General features: G+C 36.9%; 1 protein-coding gene across 2 annotated transcripts in view; it reads left to right on the top strand.

The window, feature by feature from the left end:
• Positions 1-14,022, top strand: part of ACAP2 (ArfGAP with coiled-coil, ankyrin repeat and PH domains 2) — a 61,721-nt gene that overhangs the window by 22,004 nt on the left and 25,695 nt on the right. For both annotated transcript variants that reach the window (XM_062005379.1, XM_062005378.1), the window contains exons 5-9: positions 1,830-1,888; positions 2,380-2,563; positions 5,605-5,649; positions 6,707-6,802; positions 10,505-10,579. In XM_062005379.1, the coding sequence (XP_061861363.1) occupies positions 1,830-1,888; positions 2,380-2,563; positions 5,605-5,649; positions 6,707-6,802; positions 10,505-10,579 (459 nt within the window). The remainder of the gene's footprint in view (positions 1-1,829; positions 1,889-2,379; positions 2,564-5,604; positions 5,650-6,706; positions 6,803-10,504; positions 10,580-14,022) is intronic.

Genomic DNA, 14,022 nt, shown 5'->3' with positions numbered 1-14,022 from the left:
AGCTCTCTTAGATTTGGTTTGGACTGTGTGAAAGGTAATGTGCTGGAAAGGCTGTAAATCTAGTTAGATCATGGTCTGGATGCTTTTTAGGTGAAAAAAGTATGTATGTATTTTTCTGTGAAGCACTTTTCTCCTCTTGATTACTGTAAGCAGAATTGCAAAGCTTGTGATTCTGTAAGTCCACTAATCACTTGAGTTGCCATCTGGCTATACTCTTTTCTGTATTAATCTTGATTGCTGCACTCCTCAGGCACTGGCAAGCTTAAATGTCAGCAGTGGGAGTAGTCCCAGCATGACTTGTCAAAGTAGTTCTTGCCCTGTTCTAGTTGTCTGGTTGGGTTTTTTTTGATTCCTAAAGTAGGAATACAAACAGGATCTTTCCTGTGCTAGTGTTACCTATAGGACAATTCAGATTAGAAGAGATGCTAGGAAATGTTTGATTCAACAGCTTGCCTAAATCCAGGATCAGCTTTGAGGCTGGAGCAGGTTGCTTATATGGTTTTCTCTAATTTGGTCTTGAAAACCTCAAAAAATGATGACTGGATGGAGGAGTTAGTGAGCAACTTAGTCATGTTTTCCTTCCTTCATTGTTTCTAGAAAAGAGAAACAAGCTGGTAAGGGTTTTTCTGTCAGTACTTAAAATTGCATGGCTTTTCATTTCCAAATTTTGTGAAGAGGGAACCGAAGACTTGAGAGTATTTGAAGAAAAGATTGTTTGTCATGAAACTTTGAATTCTTGACTTCTGATAAAATTATTTGATTCTTAAAGATCTTTGCCTTTCGGAAGAGATTCTGTTCAGATGAGCCAACTACTACTTCCTGATATTCTTTTACTATTTTTTGTGATCATGCCTTTGTACATTTCTATAATGCAAAATGGGAGGTCTAGAGGAGTTGCAAACTCAGCATTATTTGTGATTTGCACAACAATAAGTGGCAAAAGGATTTGTCCTGTAGCCTTTGACATGTTCCACTCTCTCCTAAAACTCAGAGGGTGGATGTGAAGCTGAAGGAATGTGCATTCTCATTCCTCGGAACTTTTGGAGTCATAAGACAAAATACAAGTTGCCTCATGTTCAGGTTTGCTTTGGCCTTGGAAATATAACAAACTTCTCCAGCTTTACAATTTGAATTAGTACATTATGTTCCCTCTGTCCCACCTCCCCAAATCTAAAGAAATTCGAGAAGCGTGGTTTAGAACACTTCGTAGTAGAAAATGAAGCAGCCATTCTTAGCTGTTCAACAGTGGGCATTTTCTAACAACTATATTATGTCAAGGAGATGATACTAATTACTCATATATGTTACATTTTCAACATTAATATCAGTCTGTGGGGTTTTTATTGCCAGAAATTAAGGGCATGCTCTTCCTATGGTTTAATTTTTCTTTTTGAGTTGTTGGTTAAATTGTGAAAGTCTATAAGAATCAAAACCAGTTGTTACTTAACATTTCAAGTTGTTTCTTCAGGGCTGTTTATACAGGAATATTCTTGACTGTTTAATAACCATAATAAACATGAAAGTGAGCATGACTTACATTGTCAGAATGAGAGAATAAGGTGCCAGGAGATCATGTTTCTCTGTGTAACTACAGTCTTTAAGGAAAGACCAGCTAAAGGTATTGGGTTTGTGTTAGTTTCCTTTTTTTTATTTCTTATTTAATTTTTATTTAATTTAAAACTACTCTGAAGGAGTTTCTATTCTAATATTAGACAGTGGTATAAGAATAGTTCTTACATAATTCTGCATAAGAACCATGTATATGTCTAAAAGTAGAAGTTACAAATACCCCTAAGTTATTGACATTAATAATAATGCTTTTCTTTCAGATCCTGTTTGACCAAACTCAAAGATCAATTAAGGCACAGCTTCAGACTTTTGTTAAAGAGTAAGTTACATTGCACTTGTAATTGGAAAATTATAGGTAAAATAGAATTTTAAACCATCTGATTTCAGTGAGTTGGTTAAATGGCTTTCCTGAAAATTGCCAACCTTGAATGGGGAAGTGCATATTAAAGCTTGTCAGAAATCACACCAAGTCAGTGAGGCTTTAAATCCAGATGCAGAAATGTTGTAGTAGTATGAATTACGGATTTTAACTGCATCTTGTCATTGGCAAAGCTTAAGGAAAAAAGCAGTTACCAAAGCTTTTCCCATTTAAGCATGAGATGCATTTCAATTTTGCCTCTTCCTCAGAAGAGAAAGCCGTAGAAGCTTTTCTCATGCTTCATATAATTGCCATTTCATCCAGGCATTTATTGGAGGATGTGAAAACAAATAAATAGGTTGTAATGGTCATGACCATGGTCTGACTATTGTATCTTTAAACATTTTTTTGATGCTTTGGAGTTTTTTTTAATCTTTTTTTTTTCCTTTTAGAGATATTAGGAAATTTAAAGATGCAAAGAAACAATTTGAGAAAGTTAGTGAAGAAAAAGAGAATGCTCTGGTAAAGAATGCCCAAGTTCAAAGAAATAAGCAACATGAGGTAGAGGAGGCAACCAATATTTTGACAGCAACACGAAAATGTTTCCGACATATAGCTCTGGATTATGTTCTTCAGGTAAGTGCAGCAATAAGTTACTTTTCAAAACCATGTCTTGCGTACAGTTAGAGATCTGTCTTTTAGACGTGTTTGTTGCAAGCTGCTTGGAACCTATGGAGATTCAGTGAAAAAGGAATAACTTTGCAGGTAATTCCTTTTTTAGTGATATCTGAGCAACATTCATTTACTAGATGCATTCTTATTGCTTAATGCTTTGGTATTCAAGGCCACTGCTGTAAGGACACACTTGAATTTCAACTTCAACATTCATTTTGAAAAAACGGTATTTGCCTCATGCTTACCTAAATGTATTTCATGACTTGACTATGCTGTGGTTACTGATATATTTGAAGTAAAAACTGTAATCTAGCCTAGGAAATAGAAATTCCCTGAAGAATTCTGATCTAGGATGTTGGCAGCTACTATAATTTAAGCTGCTTGCTTTGGATTTTATTTAACAAATCCTGCTTGTCTTAGAAGACTTGGAGTTTGGCCATTGTGCCATACAGGAAATCAAGAACACAACTACCTTTGTTTTTTAGTGCTGATCTCCTCTAGTGTGGTGAGAGGTGTTTTGTCCTACTACTTTGAATCCTATGAAATAAAAGATTTTCTATTGGCACTTAAAATTCACCTGTTTCATAGTTACCCACAACTACAGCAAAACAAGATTATTGCGTTCTGGATAGTACCAGGGTTTAGGGTCTCCCAGATGAGTGTGGGATTCTGGTATGATCAAACACAGATGAAGTTTTAAATAACTGGCTAGACTGTCACAACTCAGGATGATAATGTCTTACATAAAACCAAGACAATTTTAAAGTTAACTGTTCTTTAAATTACAAATATTACCTGTAAAGTGAAGTGGAATCAATCTCATCAGCCCAGGTATGGGCACAGATACGTTGGCTGGTGGTTAACACTGTGAACTGCCTTTTGAGTACTAAGGACAAAGTTCATTTTTATGTTTAAAAAGTCATGTGAATTATATACTACTTGGTTATTTGTACTAACATCAAATAGTAGCCAGGGGGAGGCTGATAGTCATTAGTGTAGGTCAGTTGCTGGTGTGTGCATTGAACTGCAGATTATTTTGCCTCTTGGAGTTCATTTACTTAAAGTATGAACAGTTTCTGGAATAGAAATGCATTTAAAGTAACAGGGAACAACTTCAGCATCTCAAGTAATATGGGCAAAAATGAATTCAGTTTAGGAATTCTTTCTACTTGGATGACACTTTTCTTCTGGGAAAACAACTTCACAACTATGGTCTCTTTGTAGCTCTGTTGGCTTTAAACTGTATTTCAAAACCTTTGCTTTCCTTTTACTATTTTATGCTTTGCAAGTCAAGGGTTTGTTCTGTACAAACAAGTCTTAATTATTTTTGCTACAGAAGATTTTCCAAAATACTGACTGTTTAAGTGTAGAAGTAAAACCTGGTTTTGATTATAGCTTCATTAACTTTATTTCTTCTGCTGGAGTTTTAAACTGCTGTAGAGGTGTTAAATTACAATTTCATGCATGCTTCTGCTAAGTGGAGCTTCTAAAATACAATTTGTAGTTCTGGGTGACAACCTAAAAATTAAGGCACAAAGAGCATAGAGGAACTAGAGATCAACTGGCTCAATGATAGAATGCAGAGGCTGGTGATCGATGACAGAATCAAGTTGAAGGCTTGTGGCCAGTGGAGTTCCACAGGGATCGGTTCTGGGGCCAGTCTTGTTCAACATCTTCATTGATGAAGGGATGAAGGGACAGAGTGTACCCTCAGCAAGTTCTCTGATGACCCCAAACTGGGAGGACTGTCTGATTCACCAGAAGCCTGTGCTGCCGTTCAGTGGAATCTCAACTGACCTGAGATTTGGGCAGAGAGGAGGTTCTTCTTACCCTCTACTCTGCCCTGGTGATGCCATATCTGGAGAACTGTGTCCAGTTCTGGGCTCCTCAGCTCAAGAGGGACAGGGAAATTCTGGAGAGAGTCCAGCACAGGGCCAAGATGATCAGGGGACTGGAACATCTTTCATATGAGAAAAGGCTGTGAGAACTGGGGCTGTTTAGTCTGGAGAAGAGGAGACTGAGGGGGAATCTCATTAATATTTACAAATATGGAAATAATGGATGTCAGAAGGTTTTTCTGTTTTATTCGGTGACAGGACAAAGGATAATGGAAAGAAGGTGGAACACAAAAAGTTCCATTTAAAGATAAGAAAAAACTATTTTACTGTGAGGGTGATGCAGCCCTGCCACAAGCTGCCCAGGGAGGGTGTGGAGTCTCCTCTGCAGGTTTCTAAAACCCACCTGGATGCTTTCCTGTGTGACCTGATCTAGGTGGACCTCTTTTGGGCAAGGGGGTTTGACTAGATAATCTCTAAAGGTCCCTTCCCACACCTACTATTCTGTGATTCTATGAAAGTGAAAAAAGAAGTTATCTCTTTCCATGTAAGGTGAAATTCTTCAAGTTTTAGGACAGCCACCATCAGTCAGCAACTTCACCTAACTTCACAGTCACATTTGACAGAAGAGTTATTGAAATTACTATCATCTTGCTTGTTTCAGAGACTGGGATTGCATCCCAGTTAGGGGACACTTTAGATCATGTCAGATGAAGGAGAAAAATAAACATGCCCCCCATCCTTTTCTCTCCACTAGTAGGAGTTAGTAGTGGTCCTGAGTATGGATTCTTTGAGAAAGAATGGGTTAGCTCATACTGTCAGAAAGGGTATTTGAAACATGTTGAATTCAGTCTCTTGAAAATGAGTATCAATTTTCCTTGCTTTAAAGGTTATATAACTTGTAGGAAGCATGCAATTTCTTACATTTTTCCCTTTGAATATGAGAGTTGACACTATTACTGTGAAAGTTTCAAGCTTATTCTGATTGCATTGGCTTATTATGACAAAACTACTGTGCATCTTTTAAAAAACTGCTTTGTGAAGTCTGATATTGTTCTGTGTTCTTCCTGTATTTTAAACTTTGATTATTTAGAAGTATTTAAAAGTACTTTTATGGGTAAAATTTGCAAGTAAAATGATGAATTGCCTGATGATTTTTGTTTCTAGATCAATGTTCTTCAGTCTAAAAGGAGAGCAGAAATCTTAAAATCGGTAAGATATACTTTATGTATAGAAGATAAGTACATCTGAAATGAAAAATGTGACTGGAAAGCAGTATATTAAACATCTAGTCTTTTTACCCATCAAAACATTATCAGTACTTTTGACACTTTGGTGGCAGTCAGTTTGGTGTTTACTACAACTGAGCATAGATCCTTAACTGCTTTTGGCAATCTTTTTGGTTCAAATTTGAAAACTTTAAGGTTGTCACTGCTGTTGACAGTGTGGTATGTGTTTCATGGTTAAAATCAAACCTCATCTGCCAGGAATTATGTTCCTTAGCTCTGCTATATTAATTTATAAACAAGAAGTACTTCTTATCTGTTATAAAATAGATATAGATCCTTCTCCAACAATGGTAATTTTAATGTAAATAGCATGTTGTAATAGGAAATATACTATAGGCTTTTGAATGCTATGTGCTATATCTATGCACAATTATATCCGCATGCTAGTTCTGTGTTCCCTTTTCTGCTTCACGTTATATCTGTGAAAAAGCTTACTGAGGTGCAGACTGCCATATGAAACGGTGCTTTTCTTTCAAAGGTCTAAAGTTACACTCCCATATTTCCCTAATTCCTTTCCATAGCAGAAACTTTAGTTGGATCACAGCCTTATAACTGCTTGCCATTCTGCTCTGCATCTTTATATTTTTAAGACTGGATAGTATTCTCAGATGTTCATAAAGGTTATGGATTTGGGTCATTAGTAAATATATTCTGTAGCTGCTCTCTTAATTGACATGTTCTAGTTGAACAGGAGAAATATTTTAGGTGACGTAAGTAATTTTCTGCCGTTAAGAAGATTTGTTTTGTCAAGGGGGTTAATCCTATTAACTAATTTCTGATATTTTTGCTTGGTTGTTATTGCCTTTACCTTGCATGTTTGTTTATGTTTATATGATAGATGTAAAATTAAAAGGACATGAGAGAGTGGGAATAAAGCCTGGAATGGTATTTTAAGTTAGTGCACGTGAGTTAGGTGATATATTTGTGATATCTGATGAACAATTATCCTTCTAAAAAATAAACTTTTTTGTTCCTTCTAGATGTTATCATTTATGTATGCCCATCTGGCTTTTTTCCATCAAGGCTATGATCTTTTTAGTGAACTTGAGCCCTACATGAAAGATCTTGGTGCACAGGTAACAAATTACTTCAACTTGTTTTAAAAAAAAAAAAAAACAACTTTGCCGCTATCCAAGGACTTACAACAACTGCAAAACCTTCTATAACCACTTCCCAACCTGACCCACAAACCAAAGCCAAGCCAAGTCTGTCCAGAGACAAAAGCAAATAAATAACAGCAAACATTTATTTGCATTCATCTCAAGTAGGTGTGTCGCTGAATGTCTAAGAAATGGCATTGTTCTGAGCTAGTTGTTCCTGCCACAGTGGTGGTGGTGTCGTCTCTACTCCTCAACCTACCTCCTGTGTCTGGACAGTGAAGCAGATTGGGAACTGTAGAAAATAACTCTGACAATCAAATGTCTGAATAATTGTTTTTCTGCTAGGCTGGTCCCCAGTCAGGTTAATGTGGGTGTCAATTACGTCTACAAACACACTGGGGAGGTGTGTTCTTGTGTGTGTGTTGCATGCATGTGGCAAGCAATAGAACTGAGAATAGAGACAGACTGCTTGAGTTGGCACTGCCATCAGGAAAGGAAGTTAGTGCACAGCTACAGCCCTCTGTGTTTGGTGTAATAGTGGCACTTGAAAGGTTCAGTTGTATGTGACTCTGTCCTTAGTTGTACCTCTTATTCTTTCACATGCTTCCTTCCTTTTTGAGATGTAACCGTTGAACTGTAGTGTTTTGATAGTAGAGAATGTGTCCTGTACCTCTGCAGAAGAGAGGATAGGAGGGAAAAAAACCCTATGGAGTTGGTAATGATTGATAGTACCAGCAAGGCTTTAATGCTTCTATATCTTGGAGATAATTTGAGCAAGGAACAGGGGTTATTTTTGAAGGATTGGTCATCTTTTTGCTTAATCTGGTAAGGACCACTGTGTAAGATTCATTTTGGTCCTGGTATCGTAGCAACTGAGGAGTTAAATTTAGAAAATCTGAAGCTGAGAAGGCTTAAATTATATTGTAGTTGGAGCAAAGATAGGCTGAAGACCCTAAAGTTGTAACACTTGCTGAATTATTCTTTTGTGGCAGGCCTTGGCATATAAGTAATGGATATTATTCATTACAGAAGCAAACTGGTAAATAGCTTACAAAAGTTTAACAGTTAATGGATTTGTAGTTTGTTGTGGTTGAAGCTTCTGCCTTTAACAGGTGGGAGAAGACACCTTGTGATGTAACAAAACAGGGGTTTGCTAGGTTTTTTTTGGAAAATACTGTCAGATTCTTTCTTAATTCCCAGGTATATTTTGTGTGTGATCTTAATTACAGGGTTTAACAGCACCTGATGTATTAAAATCGAACAGGAATTTCAAATAATATCATTACAGTTTTTAATTGTTTTGGTTTGCATTTTCAAAATAACTGCTTTATATGATGGAATAAAATTGGACACTTGAGCTTTCTGGATATTTTAGGTCAGGGTAGGATTACTGGTGAATCCAATTATTATAGAGGAATCTTGGATGGCACACAAGTGTAGTAGAAGCTTTTGCATGGAAATGATGATATTTGGCACCTTTCATATGAAATGTGGTACTAGTTCAAAAACAAAACCTACTTGAATTTTCATGCTGAAATGGCTATTCCAAAAGCTCTTTTAGTCTGACTTAGTGATTATAAGTGGGTAGAGAACTGTCAGTTTATGTAAGTACTGCATGTTTCAAGATCTACTTTGTTGAAGACCACCTAGTAGTGGTATAATGACTGGGATTTTGATAGTTGTGTGGTAGCTGAACTATCGCTAGAGCTCTTGATAATTCGTATACTGTTGGTCATCTTTGTTTGAGAGTTGATGTGTTACTCACCTGAATGAATAGAAGTTTTGGTTTGGTCTTAGAAGCAGGAATGGTACAGTGCTGTCTTGATAGCAAAGAAAAGGAAATGATGAAATTAGCTGCTGTGAAGAGCTTTGTTTTGGCACTTACGCTATGCTAAATGTATCATCAAACATATTTAAGATATATTGGAGTTAATTGTCCTAATTGGATTGTGGCCACTTTCTGTTTCATCTAGCAGGGTAGGAGGAAGGATTTCTTGGGGCCATGCACAGATTCCTGTGTCTGAGGTTTTAACAAGAAACTTGATTCTTATCAAGTCTTGAACAACCATTGCACCAGTTTTCGCATTTATCATAAAAACCAGGTTTACTATGAGTCTTAGTGCTAAACGGTCTTTGAGCAGCCCAGTCTGGTTTAGAGGCTCTTCTGTAATTTTTTAATGGTATAGCTACAGAAATAAAATCTCTGGACGCTTCAGTCTTTAACATGTTCACATTCACAACATGAAAGGTGTGAAAGGGCTGGTTTAACATTTGAGCCAGAGAAGAAGCCAGGGAGGGAAGAGTTAAGAAAAGTAAGAGTATGGAATTGGATCCAGATGTCTGAACTATCTGATATCTCCTTAATTGTTCATGGTCTAGCACAAGGGTGTAAGAGCCAGTTGTCTGTCTTTTCTCTTCTTTATGTCATTTCAAGCAAGGGAAATATGACACTGGGGAAGAATGACCAGAGTTGGCACAGATTTTCACTTGTGGTTATGGGAGTAGGTGGAGGCACATCAATCCTCTGTGTGTGTGAACTGGAAGTTCTATTAGTCATATTGTGCCCTTTGCCATGTGACTGACTTCAGCTAGAACTCTGGTGTTGCACACCATTCCTAGTGTCCTCATTTTAGGCCTGGAGTAGAATGAGATCTGTGCCTCAGGTGTAAAGCTATAGACTGCACTGCTGTGTTCAGTGTTGGCATTGTTAACTCTGTGTGGTGCTGTGACTAGGGTGTTATGTTACAGGCTGGGTAAAGGAGGGGCTCATGAGATTTCGTAGTGTCATCTAAAGTCTAAGTACCGACTAACTGGAGATTCTGCCAGCATCTGCTTCTGCACTTAACCATATTTATACTTTAAACTTTGAAGTCTGTTTAAAAAAAAGCCAACCCCCCCCTGGCCCGGTGAATAAAACAACCTCACAATTTACTTTTAAACGGTATCTTAAGTTACTTGCCTTTTGCTCTCTGGTTTTAAAAGGAAAAGTTTAGTGCTATAGACATGCTTGCAGCGATGTTTTGGTAGTGACTGTTGTAATCACAGACTTTATTAAGGATATAAACTTAAAACTCCTCTGTTGTGACAGTTTCTCTTATTATCAAAAACATTGTTATTTCTGAGACTGGAAAGGATTTGAATAGTTCTACCTAAGATGTCGAGGCATCTTGTGCGAATACTGCTAGTGTCCTGATCAAAACTCTTAAGTACAAAAGCCAGGTTGAGGTAGTTCCCTGGATTTGATGATGAAAAATCACTAGCGTTCGCTCCTTCTGGTTCTTGCTGCTAGTGCCAGTGCTGCTGCATAGGCCAGTCAGCCAGCAAGAGCAGCTAAAGCATGAGTCATTCTCTTCGGAGGCTGAGCACCAATGCGGTATAGTCGCATATGCTTGGCACCATACTGTTCTTTCAAACATTTCCTCTAAGGCTTACAAGAAATATATACACCTTTCATAGAAGTTAATTCAGGAAGGTAGTGCAGTGCTTTAAACGAGGCTTCAGTGGTTATTCAAGGTAAACACTTTTTGACCAGAGAAATAATTATACTATACAAGTAAAACCAAAGTCATGCAGTGTCTAGACATACAAAATGTGTTCTTTTTTTGTCAGCATTATGAAATCTACTGAGCCCAATTTCTCTTGATGTCTAAAGATCCAATTTTCTGTTTTTCTTTACAGCTGGATCAGTTGGCTGTAGATGCTGCAAAGGAGAAGAGAGATATGGAGCAAAAGCACTCCACTATTCAACAAAAGGTACTTGAGAGAATGTAAAAGGCAGACTGCACACACTTTTTTCTATCTCTGTCATCTCTCCCCATCAGTGCATCTCTGCGTCGGAATCGTGAGGGATGGTGTCTTTATTGCAGAGAAACAGACATTGTTAAGCATAGGATTGGATTGCAGATATTAATTTTTGTATCACAGAGCAGAATGTTGTGTAGTTTTGACTGAAACATAAATAGAACAGGAGCATTTATTTCAATGCTGGGACTCTTAACATTTCATTACGGTTCTTAATTACTAATTAAATCTTAGATTTAATATAGTTGTAAAAGTTGCCCTCTTTCTCTCCTATGTGTCAGTAGAAGAGATCTATGTGCTGCACAGTCCTATACTCACATATCACATTCTGGACTGTGCCAAATATGAGTGCAGCACTTGGAGGTAGCGTGTGGCAACTGCTGTTGCATATAAAGAGCATAAGTAAACCTTTGTAAAGTCTGTCTAATGTCTGGCATTGAGCTGTACACAAATATACAAGCGTTAACATTAAATTCTGTTTTGGGAAGATTTGTATGTGCAATAATTCTTATTTTGGCTTGTTGAGAAAAATGTAGATAAGTGATGGTGTGGGGGGAATGACTTCTGTTTGGATGTTTCAGAAGCTCTAGATCAGTATTGGTTTTGCAGGTGTATTGCTAGAAGTTAAAAATATTTCAACTGAACTCTCCGGTAGTGAGCTAATACTTCAGGTACTTTTGAAAGGGATTAGATACCAGTTTAAAGGTAATGCAACACTTCTTACTCTCATTCAAATACATTCTGTATCTGTTCAGGTGGCATATATAGATCTATTTTATTTTTTTTAAGCCTAACATGAATGAAATTTGAGTAAATAAATTTAGGAATGAAAACATGCTAAGATTATAATTTAGGTGACCTTAGTAGGAGTCAGTATTAATGGGAAAAGGTAACTATTTTTGTCACTTTATCCTGTCACTCCTGCAGGAGCTGGTGGGAAGCATTAGGAAGGCTGTAACTGAAATTGGGCAGACACGAAGGATGGGGTTTAGGGCAGCAGTGTTGTGCTGTGTTTGGAGGTGTACAACTGAAGATAACTACAGACAAGGAAAGGGAAGAAAGAGGAAATTGGAAGGAGATGGAATTTAAGAATTAACATTTATGTCTATGTTTTAATTTGTTTGGTGTTTATAGGCCTAGTTTCAGGAGTGGGCAGTAGTTGACAGTTTTGTTATTAGACAACAGCAGTGCTTGGTGAAGAATTTAAGTTACAGGAAATCATCTTTTACTTGACCGTAGAAATAATAACTTGTAACCATGAATTATGGTCATTGCTATTGCCAAAGGTGTTTACAGTCTTTCTTTTTTTTCAAATGCTGCTTAAGGCTGCTTTACAGGTAAACTATTTTTAATTGTATCGATGTTCATTGAAGGTTCTAAGAGTCAGGAAACATGATAAGCTCTCTGTGTTTAAGTGTTTCTAGTACAAATGGCAATCATAATGAGATTAATTATTATTCCTTGTTTTAGTTGAAGGACAATTTTACACTGTTTCTGAGATAGTGAAGGCAGTCAGGTGGTGTTGTATGTTGTCCTTCAAAATTCTGTGTTTCAAGTTGTGTATGTTATCTCATGTCCTTATCAGTGAAGTCATTGATGTATTTCTGTGATAATGTCTAGACTGATGTATCTAGGCTTTAGAGGGAATGATTTACAGGAGATCCCTCTTACAGCTTGTCAGATCATTTTCTTGGTTTCTCACTCAAATCATGTTGTCTGTTTTTTATCTCCTCCTACTTGTTTTTCCCAACTTTCCCAACAAGTTTACTTCAAGCTCATCAGGATTTTAGAAACTTGGACTGCCTTAGACCTTGGATCTTGTTATTTGTCACTAGGTCAACCTGACCAGGATGGCAACCTTGTTCTCTGTTCTCTGCTGATGGCTTGTCATGTTGCTTTCCACTGGGCTGCCCCTTAGGCATATGTTCCCAAATCTTCCAGTGCCAAATCCTTCCATGTTTTTTAACTACTGAAACTTCTGCATCTTGTGTTGAATATTCCATGAATATATCTGCATTTAATATACTGAAGTTTCAATCTAATGCTTCAGAATGATGCCTTTTCTTCATTGTGTGGATAAAGAACATTTCCTTTTCTGAAATGTATAGGTAAGTGCATATGTGCACACACCTACCCACTCACTATCTGTGTTTGCATATATGTGCATATGCATGCTGAGTAATTGCACCAATTAAATAACTCATTTCACTTTTCTTTATAATCATCACCCTATTCAATTGGACAGTTGTCTGAGAGGCTAACACAGAAGTCATAGAAGGGCTTGGTCACCACTATAGTTGGATTTCTACTTTAAGAGAACTCATGTATAATTTTTTGTTCCTTTAACTTCTATTTACTCAGCAGATACACAGGAAACACTTTTTTTACTCTAAAATTATTTTTCCCATATTAATCTGGAGCAACACATACTATGAACTAATTTAGAAATGTCAAAATAATTCTGGGATCTTTTTGCTATATATTTTTCTAGATATATATTTTATATTTCTGTAGATTTGTATCAGATTGGAGCCCCAGTGTTGGTATTGCTTCAGACTTACAATTCTTGTTTTTTGAGCATTTTGCAGCCTATTGCTGTAGTAACATGATAGAAATAACTTACAAACCAGTTGAACTTGTAAACAGCATTATGGCTTTTTTGTTTTGTGACAGAGCTAATATTTTGCTCTGAAATAAGGGAAAATATACAGGAAAAAAGGTTGCATTGGACTTGAAACGTTTTAATTGTGTTGAAATCCTTTTTTTATTAAAAAAAAAGAAATCCAAAACTGCAGCCAGAGATCTGCTCCGGAAACAGCTGGATGAGTGATTTGAAAAAATTTAACCTCTTAAGAAAACAAGGTGATAGGAAACCAGATGCTTCCAGAGTCATAAACCAGGCATAAGCCAGAGCTCGTGTCGAGAAGAAATGCAAACTAATCCCTGTTTCAAAAACCAAAGATGTGCCAGTATTTCAAGTGAATTTTATGCTCAATGACTATCTTACCTTCTTTCACTTTGTCTTGGACTGTAAACCTTGTTACTTGTGTCTGTTGTTGTTTTAAGTAAGCCCTTCCTCAGGGGATTTTCAACTTAAGCATGAGAAACATCTCTTTTGCCGATGGGAAGGGAATGGAAGCAACTTTCTAGCCAAGGAGGGGTTGCACAATTTATGTCTTGTTTAGTGTATACTGCAATAATTTTTCAGATGAGTATTTTCTTTGGTATTTCTCTCTTATTTACTGCACTTTTAAAAACTTAAAGTTCTGGTTCTCTAAAGTAAAAGAAACCAAATTGAACATGTGCTCAATGTTAAAATGCTGATATTCATGCTTCCTAAGACGTACTGCCAGAAGGGCTTGAATAGCTTTCATGAACTGCTAGCAGTCTTCATG

This window comes from Colius striatus, chromosome 12 (assembly GCF_028858725.1).
Source record: "Colius striatus isolate bColStr4 chromosome 12, bColStr4.1.hap1, whole genome shotgun sequence".
Classification (NCBI taxonomy): domain Eukaryota; kingdom Metazoa; phylum Chordata; class Aves; order Coliiformes; family Coliidae; genus Colius; species Colius striatus.
Note: the sequence above shows the minus strand (reverse complement) of the source record. Positions and strands in the feature narration are given on the sequence as shown.